Below are 23972 nucleotides of genomic sequence, written 5' to 3' on the forward strand. Positions count from 1 at the left end.
ACCCTTTTAAACACCATACCGCAAAGAAAGGTCTGGGGGGTAACAATGGGACAAAGTAAAAAAGAAGTCAAAGCGCATACCTTTAAGCTGGCCGAAATGCACAGAACGTTTCCCCAAGTTCCAAATACATTTTGAGATCCTTAGAGTATTACCTCTGCAACTGCATATTAGAAACTAGTAATTTGACTTATTTCAAGGTATTCATCTGGGTACTTTCGATAAGACCCTAATTCCCCAAAATATATCCTTAGGGATATGACGGTTTCTATTGTATATAGGGTGCCACCATTGGCTGTGAGGAGTTGCGTCCCTTAGGTAGCCAGAAAAAAAGGTTGTTGATTTGAATCCCATTAGATCTTTAGAAGCTGAGGACCACACCTTTAATAGAAAATTGCTTTCTTTGCAGCTTGATGCGGACGATGTCGTAAAATTAACGGACGTGGGCCTTGCCAAACGTGTGCACGACATCTCTGGAACAATCGCGGGAAGTCCTGTGTACATGGCACCGGAAGTGCTGCTACAGAAGGGTCGCTATGACGTCAAGGCGGACATGTACAGTATGGGGATCATTGTGTGGGAGATGTGGTACGGCCAGGATGCTGCAGACCACATCAAGGGGCAGCTGTTCACCACGTTCGAGCGAGCGATTGAGAAGGGACTCCGTCCGTCAATGTCTATGAACTGCAAGCCCCCAGAGCAGTGGCACACACTGATTGTTAAGTGTTGGAACTTTGATCCACAGCTTCGACTGACCAGCAGCCAAGCCTGTCAGTTCTTCCAGAAATTTATAGAGCATTACAAATAAAGAGAATGTTATGAGTAATGTCAAAGAGCGCACAGCCGTGTTTTGATTCCACTTAAGGTATTAAGTATGAAAACTGACCAACTGACGCAGGATGTCATTGAGCATCTCGAGTTGAAGACTTGTTCAAGCTATCCCTGATCGTGGCTGGACAAAAATTGTTCAGAACTCAAGAGGTTCTATTTCACATTACAAATTGTAATTGGCTTTAGTGCAATTATTCTAGATAGCATTTCAATCATTGATGTAACTAAAATCTTGTTCTCTTATGATTAATACCCTGGGCACCATACCTATGTTTTGATTCTGGTTTCGCCATTGACACAGATGTTACCCAAATTATGAGATCGAAACAAAAGGGAATATTACCAGTGTTGTCTCAAACACAACCAAGGCCAAGAGTTTAATACACCTTTGGGCGTCTCCTGATATGCGTAAGACACACTCGTCTGCAATTTTCATTTCAAGTCTACGAGGATGTGTATGGGTAAAGGGTATTTATCAAAATAGAGCGAGTAAGGTTTTACGACGCTTTCAGCAATATTCCAGCAATATTAACGTATGGTGGGGTTTGACATTAGAAATTGGCTTCACACTGAATGCTTCGAGCACAAGGCTACAGCACCCCTTCCACAATAGAATTGATAAAGTGGATAGCATCACAGCTCCTTTCATTGTGCTAAAATAGAGATGAGGTCCTTCCCACAAAAGACCAAAAACGGACTGTTTTGCTGTTCAATTTATGTACATTCAAACAAGACAATTCATCCTCCAGTTCACATACATTTACATAATGTACAATAGGTACACTACAGCTTTGAAAAACTTACATTTATACAGAATAAACATTTGAAGAAATGTTCAGCTGGGTCATCTTTTCAGTAGTCACAATTTGTCTCTCAAGCATGTTTGTGTGTAGACTAACGCATACTCCACAATATTCCAGCTGTATGACAGGTGCCTGTGAAACAGTCTGGACAATCCAGTGACGGTAGATGGTATGAAGACAGTCAACCAGGTCACTGAGTCTGACCATCCGGTTGATTGACTTGCATCTTGCAAAGGTTGCTGTGGACCTCCTCTTACCCTGTTCCCCCACAGGTTATTAAGCACGCACATTAGATTTATCTTTGCTTGCTGAAAAGACACTCCACATTATTCAAGTGAAGCTGTCCCCTCCTAACGCACGACAAATGTCACATTTCTTCGAGTTTTGCTTGCATGGTCAGGTATGGAATCACTGCTTCAAAAACTTTGAAGGATGACCTTGCGCTTTGTGTCGTGTGCAAAATGGTTGACCTTGAAGATGTCACTGTCGTAGAAGGACGTCAAGTTGTGAATGTTGATCTGTCGTGCCTGAAATAAGAATTAATTTGTTAATTTATCCAAAATCACCCAAATCATTATCAAGATGGTTCCAATCCAGTTTTAAGCAGTAACTCAGGAAATAAACATTTTTCAGATTTTTGTTGGGGGGGGGGGGGGGCGGAGAGGAGAATAATTAGTATTAGATGTTCAATTTGAAACTGAAGGCATGGAAAATTAAAACAGTTATCAGAAAATTAAAACAGCACTCTTTCTCCATGAAAATCATGACATGAGGTCAATCGGAAATGCTATTACTGAATGTGGGAAAATATACTTGACTTGATAAATATTAATCAAACTTAATATTTATTTAGCATACTATCCAATTCTCCAATTCCGGTGGCATGTTTATTTTTTCAGTATTTATGTGAAGTGACCAGCGATTGAGGGACACTTGAAAAATGCCCCACGACTCACCTTATCTGCAAGATCTTTCTCAGATATCTCAATGGAGTCCTGTTCCATGCCGTATCGGTTGCGCTGGAACGCCATCTGGTCCTGGGCCAACTGCTTCAAGATGAAAAGAAGCAGCTCGTTGTTATCCTTCCTAAAGGAGAGGTAGCGGCCGAACGTCTGCAGCAGAGAGGGAACTACATATAATAAACAAACAATGCTTGCGGGTGAACAATAGTTGGTTGGTTGGTTTGTTGTTAAAAGCAGCACTCAGCAATATTCCAGCTATATGACGGAGGTCTGTATATAATCGAGTCTGGACAAGACAATCCGGTGATTGATATCATGAGCATCGATCCATGCAATTGGGATCGAAGACATGCATTAACAAAGTCAGCGAGTCTGACCACCCGATCCTGTTAGTCGCCTTTTACGCCAAGCATAGTTGCCACTTTACGCCAAACATTGGTTGCTGAAGACCTATTTCATGGGGTGTCACAAAACATGTACATCACCTTATGTTTTGCACTGACTGAGAAATATTCCATGCAGCCCAGCTGACATGAGGTTGTTATCTACCTGCTTGTGCTACAAGACACCTCAAATAACCAGCTATGAAAGTTGGAGTATTATCGGATTATGCAATCAGATTTAGCATTCTGTTTTGTGATTGTGGAAAGGTAATGCCAATCTAACCAGCAATCAGGTCGGGCTTTTGAATAAGTTAAAAAATATAACTTTACAAAATGACATGGTGTAGGGTTGACGATTGGGGCTATTTTCATTATGCGATTGCCATGCAATAGTAGCTCACACTATTGCAATAGTATATTAATATTAGTAAACCAAATTTCTGGCTTGAGAATTATATTAATCAATGTTAGATAGAAATGAAAAGAGCACTGTTGACAATCGTAAAGTAGGCAACTTTCCTCCCTGTCAATACTCCATCCAAAGGGAGGTAATTCTTATAGGAAGTAACTCTACTCTGTAATCCGTAATTCTAATCTTGGCTACCCAAAATACAGGCAGGTTTGAAATTTGCATAATTTGTAATATTCCTAACTAATAGCAAGTATTGAAACTATCAATTGTTATGCATACTATCGCTGATACAAATGGCATTTCAAATTGATAGAGTACTATATCGAAGGGCATACAATTGCAAAACATCAATAGTTAGATATACATTGTTACACTCATACAATAAAATCCCTTGATACACGTCATATCGGCAGGTGTAAAACTTGTGAACACTGACAACCCCAGCAACAAAGATGTGGGTTTATTATGCTCCTTCCTATCAGACATCTCAAGAAGGTCATCCTTGTGAAACCCGTGAACAAGGAATATTTCAGAACATTTCTTCATTTGGTTTCTGTAGAAAACAATACCCTACTGTCCAAACAATCTTAACTTTCATAATATTATAGTCTTAGCCCAAAGGTCATTTTGAAGAGAACATTCGGACACACAAACATCTTCCATTAATACTCAACAAACTTCTTCCACTAACATTCAGCACACACTTTCAAGGCAAATTCTGCACTTTTGCCATCTGTGCTACACTGAAAGCATACCCAAAGCCTTGGTTTGTTGTTTAACACCGTACTCAGCAATTTTCCAGCTATATTACAACAGTCTTAAATAATCGAGTCTGGACCAGAAAATCCAGTGATTGGCATGGACATCAATCAATGCCACTGGGTTGGTTGGTTGGTTTGTTGTTTAACACGGCACTCAGCAATATTCAAGCTATATGACAGCGGTCTGTGAATAATCCAGTCTGGACCAGACAATCCAGTGATTGACGTCATGCACATCGATCAACGCAATTGGGATCGATGACATGCATCAAACCAAGTAAGCGAGCCTGACCACCCAATCCCGTTAGTCGCCTTTTACGGCAAGCATGGGTTGCTGAAGACCTATTCTACCCTGGAATCTTCACGGGTCCGATGCCACTGGGATATGACGACATGCATCAACCAATGCTTGCTAACCATCTGATAACTTAGTCGTCTGTGAAGACAAGCATGGGTTGCTGAAGACCATCCTAACCCGATCTTCACCGGTGCCAAGCCCTTGTGGGGTAAAGTTGCAGTGTAAATGCCCCACCTTTCTCATGCTCCTCATGACGCTGAACTTCTGTGTGCTGATGAAACTCTCCAGCATGATGCGGATGGCCATGTTGACATCGTCCTCGTTGACGTAGTCACGCAGGTGCATCCTGGCGTGGGCCTCGGCCATTCGGATCATCGACTCAATGTGTCGCACTGTGATCGGGATGCTGCCCGTTGCCTGTAACAAAGATGGAGTGAGCGAGTCGTTTTACACGATTTTCACCTTTGTTTAACACTGTAGTCAGCATTATGCAAAGTACATGGGGTGGCTGAAACATTCTGCACATAACTAAGATGGTCTTTGTTGATTGATTGAGTGTGTGAGTGAGTGAGTTGGGTTTAACGCCGCTTTTAACAGTATTCCAGTTATATCACAGCGTGTCAGCTTAATGTAGGAGGAAAGCCCGAAGTGATGCAGGTCTCAGACGTTTACCACTTCGTTGAAACCCACGAGCATGGGTATGGTGCTGACAAACCTAGAAACATAATCGGGGCGAACCGGGATTCGAACCCACAATCATAGGTTTCTGGCGTGCCCAAGGGACGCAACTCTGCACAGCAAATCACGGCGCCTTAGACGACTGGGCCACTCGTGCCCCCTCTTTGTTGATTGAGATGGTTGTCTACTTTTCAACATACACCCCTCCTGGTACACATAATTCTGCCAACACTGCTAGCATGCCTGGATCCCACTGTTGGAGATGGCTTTCTCCTGGTGGTATAAGGGTACCCCTATTTTTCAGGGCATTATCATTTGCAGGAGCCTGAGGTCTTCCATTAACAGCCCGATGAAGGAGGGCAGTTGAAAAGACCAAGGGCTTCTGCAAATGATAATGCCCTGACCATTATGGGTTGCTGAAGACCTGTTCTCACCCGGATCTTCAAGGGTCCTAGACCAGGTAGCATGTGCAATGATCATATTGTTAGGATACACTGACACGCACGCAATCAGCATTATTACAGAGTGACTATCCAATCCACGTAGTCCCATCTTACAACAAACAGGATACTTAGTACCTGTTCTCAGGGATCGTAATTAGCTCTAGCTCGCTAGCCGCCGGAGGTCTGCGAACATCCCCATCATACACAAGTGTTCTAGCACTGTTACCTACCATAGATTCTCGCCGGAGGTCTGCATACATCCCCATCATACACAAGTGTTCTAGCACCGTTACCTACCATAGATTCTCCCCGGAGGTCTGCGAACATCCCCATCATACATAAGTGTTCTAGCACCGTTACCTACCATAGATTCTCGCCAGAGTTCTGCGTACATCCCCATCATACACAAGTGTTCTAGCACCGTTACCTACCATAGATTCTCGCCGGAGTTCTGCGTACATCCCCATCATACACAAGTGTTCTAGCACCGTTACCTACCATAGATTCTCCCCGGAGGTCTGCATACATCCCCATCATACATAAGTGTTCTAGCACCGTTACCTACCATAGATTCTCGCCGGAGTTCTGCGTACATCCCCATCATACACAAGTGTTCTAGCACCGTTACCTACCATAGATTCTCGCCGGAGGTCTGCGTACATCCCCATCATACATAAGTGTCCTAGCACCGTTACCTACCATAGATTCTCGCCGGAGGTCTGCGTACATCCCCATCATACACAAGTGTTCTAGCACCGTTACCTACCATAGATTCTCGCCGGAGGTCTGCGTACATCCCCATCATACATAAGTGTCCTAGCACCGTTACCTACCATAGATTCTCGCCGGAGGTCTGCGTACATCCCCATCATACATAAGTGTCCTAGCACCGTTACCTACCATAGATTCTCGCCGGAGGTCTGCGTACATCCTGGCCACTTTGTCCTGGTCCATGTTGTGTAGTTTGGGGTGCACCTTCTCCTTGGCGTAGATCACGTACTTCTTCAACAACTCCTGGGGAATTGGCTCAATGCCAGTGTTGTTTAAGTTCTCCTGCAAACACCAAGTCATTCTTAGATCAGCTTTGACAGACCAACAGCTCTTTGTGGCTTATGGCCATGAATGTTATAAAGATTGCTTCAAACAAAAAAACAAATGATATTCCAATTCCCCAACAAATCCTCCATACACTCTGGCCATATTGGATTTTTCTATGTCAAACCAAACCAGTCAATTAAGAATATTTTTTGGGCCGTTTATGGTGGTATAGATATAAAACAGGTGTGCACTTCGGTTGTTATGTTAACACCTCCAAAAACACCCATAACATATTATGTCGATTTTAATAAATAAATAAGTTGGCAATAACGTCACAAATGTTGACATTAACAAACTAAGACAACACAAGCCCTGTCCATTATCAATCAGGAACCAGTAGTCCATTAGTGGGAATGGGTTTGTTATATACGTCGGAATTGGCAACATTCAAGACATGACGACAGTCGATAAATAATGGACAAGAGGAGACAACCCAGTGCCTTCAGGGTACGATGACATGCAATCATTCCGAGTCTGACAGCCCGGTCCATTTGGTCACCTCTTGCGACCAGCACAGGTTGCTGGGCACCTATTCTTAAACGGAATCCCAATCAGGGTATGGAAATTCGCTATGCCATAGAACTAAACCATCATCCCACACCAGATCAACCAATGGTCGATAACAATGGCAAGGGTGAAAAGATACAGCAAAGTCATGATACGATACATATCGCGATACGCATATCTAAGTCAAATCACATGGAAACTTCTTTACTATCAGGTTCAAAAGGAAAAGCTAGCTGTAGACACATATTCCTAGTGGCTATTTTGAGTTGTGAACTTGAAACGCTTAAAACACATTTTGCGATATTCGACTGACAAAAACGGGGGTCATAAAACAAGTAACTAGTAATTTATTTTAAGAAGTGTATCATCTTGTATCGATAAAAGGAAAATATGTTTCATGTATCATATCGTAGCAAGAAAACTCCTTTTAACTCTAATTAAAGGTCATGAAATACGATCCTTGCCTGTGGCATATCAACTCAAAACTATTAAAACTCAGGTATCACCTTACCAGCAAGTCCTCGGTCTGTTCTGTAGAGTTAGGGTGGTGCTTCATATGACTGCTCGTCACAAACTTTGCAAGACGTTCATCCTGAAAGAAAGATATTGCATGTCAGGCAACATAAAAGGCCAAAAACAAAATCTTGTAAAATGAAAGTTTATACACTAATATATTTCTGACAGTTAAGCACACAAAATTACTTACATCCTTTACATGTTTAATGATCAGGTTTCAACTCGTTCCCATTGTTAAAGAACACATGTTAAAGATCACATGTAGTTATGTCTGCAAAGTGTTTAATTACCATGATTACAGCCCTACTATCAATGTCAAATACATTATCCAATAAGCTTTTTCATTTCTAAAAAGTTGTTAAAATACACCCATCTGGTACAGATGAACTGTATGTGATAATCAACAATCCTGGTTTACATGGTTTCCAGGCAACTTGTCCTACCTGCACTGGATCCACCGTGTCTCGTACAACGCACAGGATATCAAATCTGGACAATATGGGCTCCGTTAAATCAACCTGTCAAAATCAAGGCAACATCATCATAATTTTTACCAAGAAACAAAAGCATCTTGACAGTTACTAAAGGCTTTCAGAGCCATGTTCCTATTTAATAAATTGCAATTATAGCAATCAATAAATCCATAGTGTTATTGTCTATGAAGATTTAATGTGTACCGATGTTAAATGGTCTGAAGCTGGTCCTCAATTAAATCATATTTAAAATCAAACTCTGCAATCTTTATTTATATAAAACATGTTATGATCATAATAACGTTTGCCTATATATAAAAATATGTATTTGAGCTCAACATGACGTTCCTTAACTTCCAGTTTTCCTTCGAGGCAAATTAAAATAATCTTATTTTGAAAATCTGAACCAATGGAAATTTTGTAGTGTGAAAGTACAAAGCTAGTTGGCTTGTTTCCTATTTAAATATTGTCACTGGTGATAAAACATAAATAAAACCAAAGTTCTACTTTTGCCCTTTCTCATAGTAAAAGAATTTCGAAAAAGAATTCCCAACTCACATTTTCTGAGAATGTGAGCGAGGGGTCGTATCTTCCTCCGATGGGGTTAGCAGCTGCGATGATGGTGCACCGTGCCTGAAGCGACGTCACAATGCCTGCCTTGGATATTGATATACTCTGCTGCTCCATAGCTTCGTGAATACTGGTACGATCAGCATCATTCATCTGAAACATCCAGTCCATGGGGTCACTTCACACAAGCAGATCTCAGTGCAGGTAAAGGGAGATAAACCAGACGGAGTTATCTCCCCTTTAACCACTCCACACAGCTTTCATTACATAAGGTGATACATGGATCTAGATGTTTTAGATTTATCACTTAAAACTAGATAACTGGTAGTTCCATGATGCGAGCTCTCAAATAAATATGAGGTATGACACCTTATGCCTAGAATGAACAAGTAGAAAAGGTGAAACAGGGTTAATGTCATGCCCAAGATGACTGCATTTACATAGTGAAATGGTTGCGTGCGTGGTTGCTTGTATAAGTTCAGACTAATTTAATCTAGTCCCATTTTATCGTGATGGACCACTGAGATCCCCTGCCGCAGTTTAACATGAATACCCCACTCAGACACAGCATACTGACTCTTAGCTGACCAATCCTTGTTTTAGCCCCTTACTGCCTTGCGCAACGAGTACCATCTCTTGATATGACGCTGCCGATTATCGAAAGCCTGACCTTCCACTCTCCAAGCTACCGCTCTATCACTAGACTACAGCGGCAGTCTAGAAACACTGATGTAATTCAACTATTTGAACTGCTAAATCAGTCGGATCCACAAAATGTGATCAGTCTTTCTAGGACAGATACAACAGAAATCATGCAGATTAACAAGTCAAAAGATGTAGTAATGTCCCTCTAAACACAATGCCAAGTTTCAGGATATGGGGTCCAAACTAACAGTTTCAATGTCTGTGCAGTGGAACCTTGTGTCAAACTTGGATTGTCAAAATTCCCAATTGTCTCAAACTCATTTGAGACACCCAAGTGTCCAAATTAAGCATCAAATTCCCCTGATGTCTCGAACCCCGGATAACTCAAAATTTTCCCACGTCCCCACGAGTTCGACACAACAGGATTTGACTGTATATGACTAGTATCACAGCAAGGTTTCACAGAACTCACCTTATCGAACTCATCAATCAGACAGATTCCTTTGTCAGCCAACACAAGAGCACCTGCCTCTAGCGTCCACTCCTTGGACACAGGATTCCTCTGGACGTATGCAGTCAAACCCACAGCAGAAGCACCCTGACCAGTAGCAAACACTACTCGAGCTGCCATTTTCTCCACGTACTTGAGGAACTGGGACTTGGCCGTGCCGGGGTCTCCACAAGCCAACACGTTGATGTCTCCTCGCACCTTGTGCTTGCCACCTGGGTTCTTAGGCTGTCCACCAAATATTGCCAAAGCGATGGCCCTCTTGATTTCCTCATGGCCATAGATGGAAGGCGCCATACTGGCAAAAATCTGAAATTTGACACATGTACACGACTTACAATTGATATCGAGTTTAATGCCACACTGATATATGATGGCGCCCAGAAAATAACAAAGTTTGTACCAGAAAGGACAGTCATCTATTATATGAACAACCATCTGTACCTTCGGATACGAGTGAGTGAGGTTTTACGCCACTTTTACCAATATTCCAGCAATATCGCAGCAGGGTACACCAAGATTGGGCTTCACACATTGTACCCATGTCGGGAATCGAACCCAGGTCTTCTGCGTGGCAAGCGAACCTTCGAATACGATGGTTGACAAACAATTAACCAAGCTAGCAAGTATGACTCCCCGATCTATAGGTTGCTGGGTACTTATTCTAACCTGCTATCAGCACAGGTCTGAAATGGCTTGAACACAGCTCATGTGATACAATAGATCTGATTTAGTTTTTAATATCTTGATCAAATAATCTCTAAGATCTTCCCCTGCTGATTGTCAGATGTAAATTCCTCAAATCAAACTGGCTACTTGTGTGGGTTGACCTTACCCTTTCTCCAATTCGCTCATCCTTGGACAGTGCAACAATAGCTTTAATGTCCTCATCTGTCAAGCAGGCTGCAGCCATCTTGTCATCCTTCTTTGTGATGTAGTTTGCTTGTATGACAGTAGCGAACACCGGGAACCCGTTTGATGTGTTCAGGGACCCGTCATAGTTGTTGTGATATATACCCGTAAGTTCCTGAGAGAAGAAACAATCCATTCAGACAGGGTTCATGCACAATTTCAGTCACAAAAGTTGAGGTCTTTTCAGAACTGCCTCCCCGAAATACCAGGTCATTCAAACATGCAGACTGGCCAAATTTGTGTCACACTTAACCGCCATTTTTCCATTTGCGATATATACCCGTAATTTCCTGAGAGAAGAAACAATCAATTCAGACAGGGTTCATGCACAATTTCAGTCACAAAAGTCGAGGTCTTTTCAGAACTGCCTCCACGAAATACCAGGTCATGCAAACATGCAGACTGGCCAAATATGTGTCACACTTAAACACCATTTTTTCATTTGCATTTCGTACGTATGCTTCAAGGCCTGTATAAATTTGACTAAGGACAGTTTGTTGTCCTGCATGAGTGAGCACCTCACCAACAGCCATGGTACATAATCCATTAGTTGACAGCCTTCTAAATTCATGCCAGCCCAAGACTACAAAATTGTGCCGATGACAGGTAAAAAATCAAATGATGGTAGTCTTCACTGACTTGTTGCATTTCAGGGCACAGAGCTCCAGATAAGCTTTTGGTGATGTGGGTATTTTACCCATGCATTTTAATATCATTGGGTATCTGTGTATTCAAATTTCTGTTACCCACTAGTTTTTACACATGTGGGTATTTAAGTTAAATATTTAAAAACACTTTTCATCTAGTCCTGTGTCGTGTTGGTTCGAGAACTTTATAGGACTCAAAAATACCACGATACTTCCACAAGAGAGTGTGATGGCAAATGATCATGATGTAACTGTCATCGTGGAGTTTGGCAAGATTGACGAAATGCCCGTTTATAATTTCAAAATAAGTTGCTGATTTTCTAATCGAATACGCTGGGTTACTTCACAATATTTTGATGATACGCACAAATTGTTTTTTTGTAGCGTATCTGTAATGTTCGTTGCGTATTTGATACGCTTGGATTTTATTTTACTGTGTATTTCTGCATTTCTGATGCATATTTTACACAGATACGCAGCTTATCTGGAGCTCTTGGGCAATAATTCTTCACTATTTCTCAATGCTCCAATTTTGCTACAAATTGGTACTGGGTCAAAACAGAGAAAATATAAACATAGAAAACGTTTAGTTCAAATAGGACTAGCCACAAACTGAGAACTAGTGTAAATATGTTTACAGTAGTCCTCTGGACTAGGCTTAAAAAGAAAACTGACAAACCAATTCTGCATAATATCACCTTATGGTAGCAGTAGGTCAGTATGCCACAGAGGTTTATTGAACAAAGAGAAACTTACAATTTCATCTCCAGGCTTGCATGTGTCGACATTGTCATCCAGCAAGATGGCATCCTTCGATCGCGGCAGACGCCCTGCTGGCACTTTGCCCGGACTCTCCTGCAGTGTGATCCTCTGGTAGTTCTTGTACAGGGTCTGTGATGGACATAGTTACACAAAGGGTCATCACTAAGGAGGTTAAACGAAGTGAGCGAATGTAGCTTAACATCCATTAGCAAAAATCAAGCAATATCATGCGTCTGTAATCCACTCCCAGCCATGGAGTGTCAGTGAGTTGGGTTAAATGCCGCTTTGAACGGTATTCCAGTTATACCACAGCGTTCAATATTTTCTCAGAAAATCCACGTATCGAAATCAAACTTTGCATCACACCTCTCCAATTGGTATAGAAATTGGAAAAGAGTCTATGTAGTATTTTTAGAGTTATAGGTTGTACAAATGTTGAAGTAAAAAAGATTCTAAGTTCACAACATGGGAAACATCATATTTTTTCAGAAAACACATATCAAATTTAAACTTTGCACTGAACCTCTCCAATCAGTATAGAAAGTGTTCCTTAAATTTGAAAAATATCCAAGAAGTAGTTTTTAAGTTATAGGTCACACAAATGTAAAAGTAAAACGATTCTCAGTAAAGCATGAAATAACTATTAAAAAAACACATAAAAGCTGTATTTTTTCAGAAAATCCAAATATTGAAATAAACTTTGCACTGCACCTTAGTATAGGTTTAAAAAGAATCTATGCAGCAGTTTCCAAGTTTTATGTTCTACAAAAAAATGTTCACATCCACAAAAGGAGGAACCTGTACCCTCAAAAAACAGTTATGTAAATTGTCACATCATGCATGACCAAAATGTGGCCAAGGTTCTGTTTGGCTAATATTTATTTTACTTATTGACTCTTGAATGTGTCAACATGATCATTCCTCCTCACCTGTTCCATGTTGATTTCGAAGGGTCCCGTGGACTGACACTCTGGGCACGACCCTGGTTTGACCTCCTGGTTCTGTGTCTGGTAGAAAGGGCCGAGGATGAAGTTACACTTGTTACAGTCGTACTTGATGACACTCAGCTGAGGGAGGATGCCGGTGGTGCTGGTCACCACGCCGCTGGTGCGGATCAACTGATTCAGGTGAAGTTGTCTACAAACAATCCCGTCCTTAATATTGGTTTGTTGGTTGGTTGGTCTGTTGTTTAACGCCGCTCTCAGCAATATTCCAGCTATATGGCGGCGGTCTGTAAATAATCGAGTCTGGACCAGACAATCCAGTGATTGAAATCATGAGCATTGATCCACGCAATTGGGATCGACGACATGCATCAACCAAGTCAGCGAGTCTGACGACCCAATCCCGCTAGTCACCTTTTACGACAAGCATAGTCACCTTTTACAGCAAGCATGGGTTGCTGAAGACCTATTCTACCCCTGAATCTTCACGGGTCTCCTTAATATTGATATCTCAACATCCACATATCTTGGAATCCTTGTTCACTTGGAGCATACTTGCACTTTAATAACAACTATAAGGATGACATGTTTCAGGGATAAGTCTGGGGTGGGGCCTTCAAATACAATGGGGCATTTCAACATAAGTGCCCATGTAAGAAAATTCCTAGAGTAAACCCCGTAAGTCTGTACATTTTATTACAACCTGCTGTCTACTAGAATTCCAATAATATAAGTGTATATTGTTGGAAATTCATTTATACATCAATCCCACATCCCAAAACACTCATTCCTCATAATAGTACATATACATTCTATATGAAGAGTTGTCTCCCTTACACCAGTCACCCAGCTGAATCAATGCTTGACTGTTTGATTCAATAAATGAAAAAAATAATATAACAGTATCAGTATTTGTGTCACAGGGGGTGAGAAGTGTTCTGTTTTGGGACCCAAACTGTGGCTTAATTAATTCTTACAACCTGGACACATACAAAGTTTTAACATTTCTGCTTCATCAGACATGAAACCATAGTTCTAAAACGAAGCTCATGATAATATCTTTGAATGGGATACCTGCCCGATCATCAACCTACCTGAGAGATCGGAGATCTTCAATCAGGGGAAGCTCAGCTATCCGGACACGGATTTCCTTGGCTATTCTCTCGTAATTGGGGTACATGCTCAACACCACCTCCTTCCCCGCTTCGTCAAAGTTCTGCAGCATCTCCGCAGGCGCCTCGGGCAGGAAATAGGCCAACACCTGTTCCACAGACGCCAACATGTTGTAGTCGATAATCAGGCTTTCCTTGTTGGCTGCAAGAATAAAAGAATTGTTAGTTCTACCATTGGAGGGTACACTAAGGGAGATAACCAATCTCATTAAAATCAGATCTTAGTTCTCGTTATCTCTAAACAAAGATCTGAGGACATCCCATTACGGGTCACATCAGACCGACCTTGCGCAAATTTGGACCGACCAATGGAAGGACTGACAAAAAGTCGACATTAGCCAATCAGAAGGCAGCTTTCAAATAGGCACTAATTTCAAATTGGCGACTACGTTTAGAAACATATTTTGACAAATTCTCGATAATAAATTTGAAACCTGAACAAAAGAACATTCTGGAATGGCAAATATATGGTCTAGATTGTATGGATTCAGTCGTTAAACCCGTAACTGTCGTTTGGAATCCCCCGTGTTAAAGGTTGCATGATTAGAAATCACATTCCGACTCTCACTTTCATGATCTGGTAAGCGACGCTGATTGGTTCGATGAAAGGTCGTTCTGACGTGCCCCTAATGGGATGTCCTCAGATCTTTGTTTAGCACTAGCGAGAACTAAGATCTGATTTTAATGGGATTGGGAGATAACGAACATTTATTGTTATCAAGATGCATTGTTGTGGATATGATCATCATTCATGGTTTCTTTATGCGTAAATGTTTTCCTTTATTCCATACCTTCAACCATCTGTCTGATCTTTTCCCTGTAGACGTTGTGGCCCTTTTGATCGACATACGTTCGCAGGAAGTTCTTAAACCTGTTTTTGATTTCCGTCTTGGGTGCCAACATGGTGACCCACTCGCGGACTGTGTGACCCTTCATGTCCTCCAGGTTCTCAATACTCTCAATCATCTGGGACAAGAAACACGTCATGAAGGATGGGTAGGGAGGGACAAAAGACATTGTTCAACACAGAAGTATTCCGAGACTATTCCAGCTTTATCCGAGTGCTGTAACTAATCCTATCTGGATCAGGAAACCCATTGTCTGAGACATGAGCAATATTTGTTAAACGCCACACTCATCATGCTCATCAATATTCCAGATATGTCAGCGGTCTGTAAAAATCGAGCCTGGACAAGACAATCCAGTAATTTATATCATGAGCATCGATCCATGCAACTGGGATCAATGACATTCATTAACCAAGTCAGCGAGTCTGACCACCCGCACATTTCTATTATAAAGCACATATAAATCAGAACGTATCTATAGATACAGATCCTTTTCACACAACTTAAACATTTACGCCTTTATTATCTCCGCACGACATACCTCTTCTTCATCAACATCACCCTCTGCTGCCCTTTCAGCCATCCGACGTTTACGAGCAGGGCGGTCTTCATCATCATCAGAATCCTCTGTAAAAGAAAACCAAATTCTTCATAACTGATGAATCAAGTTATGTGTACAACTTCATCAAGATCATATACTTTTTTTTATTCACAAACGCATGACACCTGTTTGTGACATTCTGTGTCTTGACACTGTCTACAGAGTACATACAGATCTTTGAGTGAAATTTCAAGCACATTGAAACGATAGTTTCCACTTTCCTTAGCTATTGTGCCCCTTATTAGGATTAACCACAATTCTGTACATCTCTCAGTTTAGCCGCCAATACACAAGAAGTAAAATCAACTAAAAAGGTTGACAGGAAAGGATCAGGTGACTATGCTTCAGTGTCTCTGACACAAGTTGATTTGAAGCCTGGACATAATAAACTAAACCAATAAACGTTCACACGTCATTATTCTCAAAGGTGAGGTCAGGTGAAATGGTGTTAAATGTATGCAAAATTATTGCACTAACATAGCGACGTGCATGCACTGATGTGTGCATGTGGCAGCTTGTACTAGTCCGGACTGAGGACGATTTCATAGTGCTATCCCACCTCGATGCAAGACAGTGTACCGACTCCGAGCCGACCAGGGAAACAAGAAGTACCATCTTTTAACATAACTTGGCATGACGCAGAGGGGACAGAACCACCGACCTTCCACTAGATGGGGGAAGTTAACCAATTTCTATTAGTATCATGGGAACATGGATCTAAATCTTCTGTCAGCAAATTCTCTGCAAAACAATTCAATTCTTAAGAATAACAAACAGTTAAATGGAGAATACTTATTTTATCTCACCATATATAAGACCTCTCCGCATACGTCCAGCTGTGATGCCCTCTTCCCTCTCTCGCTGTCGGATCTCCCTCTCGGCAGCTTGGCGCTGAGACTCAGATATGTCCGAGTAGTCCTCGTTGTCCATGTTGTCCTGGTCATACCGGTCAAGGGCAGGGATTGTCTGGTAGTCCCTGTAAGAAAATCACAGCCTCAATAAAGGAACTGTTGAAAAAGTTAAAGTGGGCATTTTTGAACCATTATCTACATTAACATCTGTCCTGTCAACATGTTTAACTTTTGGTTTTATTGTTGTGTAACGCCGCACTCAGAAATATTCCACCTATATGACGACGGTCTGTAAATAATCGAGTCTGGACCAGACAATCCAGTAATTGACATCACAAGCTTCGATCCACGCAATTGGGATACGATGACATGCATCAACCAAGTCAGCGAGCCTGACCACCCAATCCCGTTAGTCGCCTTTTACGACAAGCATAGACGCCTATTACCTCATGTATGGGTTGCTGAAGACCTATTCTACCCGGGATCTTCACAGGTCTTAACTTTCGGGGGTAATACTAAAGTACAAAACACTTATTTCACTGCCTGGTAACAGGGACATACAGAGAAAGAGTCCTTAACACATATTTATATTATTGCATTGAATGCAATGCAAAAAAACATCTTAAATTATTCAAAGAAAATGAACTATTTTTTTAAATAATATTTTCCAACCACAGGTACAAAGTTTAAAGTCCACAACAGGTCACTGGGTAAAGAAGTGAATGTAAACTTGCTCACCTCTCAAGGTTGTCTCCGAACAACTCCTCCCCATCTTCCTCCTCCTCGGGATTACCAAGTTCAGACTCATCCTCGAACGGTGCCAGATCACGCCCTGGACTGGAGGTGATGGGATCACCACGACTGCTTCGTCGACCTCGTGATGGCCGGGAGGGGCTGGTTGCAGTGGAAAAGGGATCTGAAGATGTTTCCTCCTGTGGAAATGAAAAATATATTGATCACCAAACGGAAACAGTATTGGTACCCACTTTTTACTCAACATGAACTTCCCTTTTTTGAAATACAATAAAAGTAAATTGTAAACAGTTTTCGCTATGGATAATTACTCACTAAAATAATGAAATTAAAAATTATAATGTTCATTCTAGTTCAAGTAGTTGTTAAAATTGCTGAGCTTTTTGGGTCCAGTCATTACCATTACAAACACAGCAAGTTAATTTTCAAATGTGGCAGCATTTTCAAAAGACAAGGAAACAACTGTTTTTGGAACAGTCGGTCAGTCAGAAGAAAGCTACTTAATCACAAAACAGCACATCAGTTATGTTGTTGTTTTCAAAAGCGAACCCAAAAAATGATCACGAATACATTATTTCACAGTATAATGAAACAAGTAAGAAAAATGTCAACATATTTGTCATCATCCTGCAATAACAATGTGATGTGAAATAATTACTTCATTTAGTTACATCTACAGTTTATAATATATTCATACGTGAATTCTTCGACATCTATGAACGATTTGAAAGGAGTTTTCCCTGAAGTTAAATTGTATTTGAAAACAAATCTCCCTTGAGTATCTCCATTCATTTATTCCCAATTATCTTTCGATCAGCAAATTTAGCAATATGTACAAATTGGTAGATCAACAAGTCATTTTGTGAGGGACTTGTACAACTAGTTGTCAAGTTCTATTAAACACTACACCCTGTCTGACCGACCACAAGAAGACCTCGTGGGATAGATCTACATGCGTTACGTATCATTAAATGCGTTTAGATCGATCGACAGTTCTATGGAAATACAGCTACAAATTCAAGTATTCTTAGTTGGTGCCAAATTATATTTCAATCACTTCGGGTGGAAAATATTTGAAATAGAACATATAAGTTAATAACATCAGTAAAGAGTGCTAAAGAGGAAACAGTAACTTGGGACCGCTCGGAAAGTTTCAGGCTGAAATAATCGCGATTTTAGCAGGACACTGACGTTCTATTAATTAAGCATCTTGTTAAGCACAATTTCATGAATTTACAAAGACAAATGTACTTACTGCCATGATTTTACTGAGGGGAGAGCACTTCTTATCAGAACAGTTGAGCACTCGTGTTGTTGTAGACAAAGTGATCGTAAAGCGCGGGAATTGAAGGTGAGATGTCAAGGCCGTGTGGTCACAAAATAGTCCGTTAGAATACGTATTTTTCTTCCTAAACACTGGAATATTCACTTTTATAGTTACATATATTTAGACATAATGGCAAAATACACGCACTATATGTGAAAATAATCAATTATGAAAAAGAATTTATTTACGTTTTCATGAATTCATACGCACTTTCGCGCCATATAAGTCACGTGGTCCTTCCCTTTACGTCATTCATAGTTTTCATTGACCAGCTGATTGCAAATGATTGTAAACAGATATAACGGTAAAGAACCCGTTCGTATCATTGAGGTGGGATTAGATGTATCGTGTCGATACAAATTATTTTAATGGTAATTATTTTTATCGACAATCATTTATAGCTGTTTTCAAATCAATGCAATGTTTTACTTCTCTTAAAAAAGAGCGTTCTTTTTTTTTAATTTTAGACTTCAGTATCATAGTTTATTTGACACGGACAGCATATCATCATGACAACCAGAACGATTTTGCTTTAATAAATATGGTCAAACAATACAAATTATAAGTAGTTCACCGTTTAAAACAAAATCTATTCAATTGATTAAAATCAGTTGTTTATTATTTTTGTTACAATATCAGTAGCACCCATTCTTTCTCACTTGATAAGCCACAAAATGAGAGCATGCAGTACATATATAATCTATGCAATGACTATGTTACAGGGAGTCTGAACGGGGGAACAAAACAAACCTAATACCTCTCAGTCTCTTATCGATCGTATGTTTGATTTTCAATTGAAAATATCTTGAGTCAGCGATAGTATATCCAAGAAATGAACTATACTGGCGCTAAGACAGCACTCAAAGAATACGTCTCTATATGGTTATATTTTTTTTAAATATAACTTGATTCAAAACTTTTTTAACATAAAACATACTCTTAGTACACAACTGCTGATAGGTATCTTAGACATGATATCTTTGAAAATCAATAAGTTCAACATTTCAACATTTCAAACACGGTACGGGTTGTGTGGCTGCGAATTCATTGAACCAGTTTAGTTTTACACAAAATTACACAACCAAAGATTACCTGTTCAGACTGTTGCAGGAATGAGTGATGGTTAAAGAGACACAATCAAATTTAACAAGTTCTTTTTATTTTTTAAAATATTTTAAAAAAACACCTCGGTATACTTTCTTTTGTTCTTTAGTTTATATGAACTTATATAGACTTGGTGGATGTTGTTTCGTGCGTTCTTATAAACTAGTCTACATGACAAGTGGCACAGTGACTCACACGAAAGAAGAGTGTAGATCTGTGATGTATAGTGATGGGGCTAAACACCATATTAGAGATTATTAATAAAATAAATTGATAATAATCATAATATTAATTTTATTCCACGTTTGTCATGGAGCAACAGTCACTTTAAAGGGAAACAACTCTCCAACTCTTAGTCGTCTAGCCGGCGTCGTTTTAATTAGCCCGCGTAATCACCGGATGCTTAATAAGCGTCAGCCCTCCAACAAACTGGGCTTCGGACCAGCGAGGGGGAATCCCCTTGGATCCTCGAAATGATGGGATGATGCTTACAACATTCATGCAAATTCGTCTGCGTGTGTAAATGTGTATGTGCAATTATGAGATTAGTATACAGGACGAACGTGGACTGCAAAAATGAAATTCAATTCTTATACTAAAAAAATCGACGACCCTTATTTTCCAAGCAAATTGCATACAGTACAGCAATTACTACTCCCTTCTTGTCAACCATGCTTCATGGTATAATATATATATACACCTGTGTATTTCGTTTTTTTCTGTGTTTTTCTTGGTTGGTTGGTTGGTGTGTTGTTTAACGCCGCACTCAGCAATATTCCAGCTGTATGACGGTGGTCTGTAAATAATCGAGTCTGGACCAGACAATCCAGTGAATAATATCATGAGCATCGATCCACGCAATTGGGATCGATGACATGCATCAACCAGGTCAGTGAGCCTGACCACCTGATCCCGTTAGCCGCCCCGTACGACAAGCAAAGTCGCCTTTTACGGCAAGCATGGGTTTCTGAAGACGTATTCTATCCCGGATCTTTACGGGTCGTGCTTTCTTGATGCTCAGGTAATGACTTTATTTAAGACTGATTTAATCTAAGTTTGGGTTATAACTCCAAGTCTGATGTGGTAAATGTATTATATGTTATGTAATGTGCACGTGGAGGCGCAGCAAGAGAATGGTCAGTTGAGTTGCAAAAGACAAAGACGGCTTCTCATTCTTCAATCCTCCGATTAAAGGTGTCGACAATAGCGCTGAACACAGTTAAAACAAGTCGTGATTATAGTCCATAATAAACATTTTTTTCTTCCACGTAGAAAAAGCCAAGACAAATTTCAATACTTTCAAAGCAGGAGCAGTGTTTCCCTTTAAAAAGCTGTCCTTCAATGTCCGAAAAGCGTCAGTAAAATATCACAGTATTAGCGTTTAACATGCACTTGGACGTCTTCTTGGATTTTCTTTCGGACAGGAAATCTTTTCAACACATTAACATTCATATTTCAGTTCAATTTTTAATGATTTGCAGAATCGAGTGTGAGTAAATGATATTTATGTCGTAGTAAGCAATATTCCAGATATATATCTTCGGCCTGTAAATAATCGAATCAGCCCCGTTCCAATAAGTGATCTTAGATCTAAGTTGATCGTAACTCCCATTCTTTAACACTGACTTACGACAATCGTAGCGCTAAGATCGCTTTGTGGAACGGGGCCCTGGGCTTGGCAAACCGGTGACACACAATCAGCCAAGTCACCGGGCCTGACCATCCAATCCCCAGTCTGGCTATGTTTAAGTCAATGGGGACCATTCAGACCCGGGATCGTCACAGTGATCCATGCTAGACCTGCGCAGACAACAAGGGGCTTTAGCTTTAGGAGTACGTAGTTGTGCATTGTTTTCGTTTTGTTTTGTTTTCAGATTTCAAAGTAGCAAAGAGAAATATATTTACATGAAAGACATACACACATTTTAACACATGTTTGGGAGAAGGGCATAAACGGACATAAAATGCACATATAACCACATGATACTTGTACATACACATACGACCCGTGAGGATCCGGGGTAGGATAGGTCTTCAGGGCCCACTTGCACAAAGCGATATTAGCACTACGACTATTGTAAGCCTATGTTAAAGTATGGGAGTTACGTTCATCTTAGCGCTAAGATCGCTTTGTGCAAGTGGGCCCTGATGTGCAGTTCTTAATTTTACAACTTTACCTCTCTGGAATTTCTGTGTCGGTTTTCTAAACGGATATCCGTTTTGGTTGGCGAATGAGACGTCGTTTATATAGGCTCATTTAAACCATTCGTAAGCTTTTAGCTTTTGTGTAAATGTAAATTTCCATTTTCATTCGACCAGTTTCTTGTTCTGCTAAAACCCTTCTTCCTATTTCACTTTCAAACTTTTGTGAAGTTATTTAACCCAGTAGTGTCAAGAGCGGATACGCCCTTATACTCAGTTGGGAATATCTGAAGGTTCAGGAACAGGACTTTCTAAGAAAGCGATCTTCTATTATCGCTTCCCGTAAGGAATCCGGGTTTGAATAGCTAGGTCTATGCATATCGCAATATGCGACATTATGGATTACATTGTTGATTGCGTGTCGTCGTAGTATCGTACCCCCACGGCGTGTACGTGTCGCTGCTCACGAGTCCCGGGATTGTCCGGACCAGATTCGATAAGCCAAAGGCCGCTGTCACAGACAGACAAACAATAGTTTATTAACGTCTCACTTCTGTACATACATAAAACAGCTTTGTACAACTTGACATAGATAGAATGTACAGAACCATTCAATAGAATTATGAGAGACAAATTATCATAAAATTTATACATAAATGATACAAAGATGATATAGTAAAAGGCTATCCATATAAAATATGTTTTCTACGATTAAGAATTAGAAAGCAGACTTTGGCAAGTATAAAACACACACTGGAGTCACTGAAAATTAATCAAAGTTTGTCGATATCAGGTATATCTAAAACATTATAAGATTTAGCAATACATTCATTAAAAAGAGTTGCCCTGACATCGTCATATAATACGCAGTGAAACAAAACATGGACCTCGTCTTCTACGCTGTCATTATATACAGTGAAAACATTTTCTATTGTGGACAGGTACACCTTCGTACCGACCGGTTTCCACTCGAATATAGGAGCCACGCCACATCTAAACTTGGCTAGTGCCGATCTATATAGTTTCTGGCCATCTTATTTGAAACATAGTATTCTGTCTCATATACTTGTTTGTAACATCGGTACATTCTCAATTTATTAAGCCCATTTCGTCCCTCTTCCTTTCTTAACATATCACTCCAACGGGTAACATATTCATTCATACACCATTGTTCCACCTGTGTACAAACAGAAAATTTATCTAGGGATCCAGGGATTGTCTGGACCGGGGAATCCACAGACCGCCGTCATATCGCGTTAACAACAAAAGAAACAATCGAATCCTGCAAAGCACTGCTCACTTAAGACCTGTCAGTATCACAGTGTTGAAAAAAATGTTTTTAAAACACTGTTTAAAAACAACAAATTCTCTTTGAACCGTTTTAGATGTGTGTACACGTGGTCTATCTTTGTTTGGTTGTTGTTTAACGCCGCTCTCATCAATATTCCGGCAGTAAATAATCGAGTCTGGACCAGACAACCCTGTGATTGGCATGAGCACCAATCAAGGCAATTGGGACAAGATCAACCAAATCACCGAGCCTGACCACCCGATCCCGCGGTTGCCTTTTACTGCAAGCATGACCTATTTTAACCAGGATCTTTACCCGTCACGTCAAAAGTGACTGAATGGAAGCTTCTTAATAAACTTCAATGAACATTTTGTCGGCGCACCCATGCACGTTTGCACCTGCCAGCTGTTTAATCCAGGGAAGGCTCTCCGTGGTTTTACTATTTCTTATCAACAGATCCAGGATCCAGTGATCCACATCTTAATCGTTTTTGGGGGGGCATCACCTACTCGAATGTTTTATGGTAGACATGTGGAGGATATTTCAAAATTTGATGCATCAGTGACAATAATGATGTCCGATGCAATTCCCTATTTTGACTTATACCACATAAGTGGTTTTTTTCAGGTGAACAATTGACTTGCCTTTGCATGTATTTGTGTGCGGGCAACTGGTGGGTACACTCAACGTTGCGCGAACACCTGCTATCATCATTATTGTTATAGTGATACAT

General features: G+C 40.5%; 2 protein-coding genes across 2 annotated transcripts in view; one reads left to right on the forward strand and one right to left on the reverse strand.

Moving 5' to 3' along the window:
* LOC124135534 overlaps positions 1-1660 on the forward strand; it is a 30439-nt gene extending 28779 nt beyond the window's left edge. The window contains exon 12 of the mRNA XM_046500926.2: positions 407-1660. Within this exon, the coding sequence (XP_046356882.2) occupies positions 407-805 (399 nt within the window). The 3' untranslated portion in view covers positions 806-1660. The remainder of the gene's footprint in view (positions 1-406) is intronic.
* Positions 1527-18725, reverse strand: LOC124135551 (DNA replication licensing factor mcm2-like). The gene is made up of 17 exons (XM_048388404.1): positions 18631-18725; positions 17361-17554; positions 16578-16747; positions 15712-15797; positions 15114-15288; positions 14245-14464; positions 13136-13343; positions 12201-12335; positions 10721-10912; positions 9850-10194; positions 8721-8885; positions 8133-8207; positions 7685-7765; positions 6469-6621; positions 4682-4864; positions 2588-2743; positions 1527-2158 (listed from the first exon to the last, which is right to left on the reverse strand). Exons 1-17 carry the CDS (start codon positions 18634-18636, stop codon positions 2048-2050), a joined length of 2655 nt encoding a protein of 884 aa, XP_048244361.1. The 5' UTR covers positions 18637-18725; the 3' UTR covers positions 1527-2047.
* Between the last annotated feature and the right edge of the window lie 5247 nt (positions 18726-23972).

This window comes from Haliotis rufescens, unplaced genomic scaffold (assembly GCF_023055435.1).
Source record: "Haliotis rufescens isolate VD_foot unplaced genomic scaffold, xgHalRufe1.0.p SCAF_70, whole genome shotgun sequence".
NCBI classification, from domain to species: Eukaryota; Metazoa; Mollusca; class Gastropoda; order Lepetellida; family Haliotidae; genus Haliotis; species Haliotis rufescens.

Bases quoted from the DNA above. Each gene is read 5' to 3' on its own strand.
- LOC124135551 (XM_048388404.1), bottom strand. The intron at 15,798-16,577 runs GTGAGATAAAAT...TTTCTTTTACAG, and splicing joins GCGGAGAGGTCTTATATATG to AGGATTCTGATGATGATGAA. The intron at 10,913-12,200 runs GTAAGTTTCTCT...TTCTTCTCTCAG, and splicing joins GCAAGCCTGGAGATGAAATT to GAACTTACGGGTATATATCA.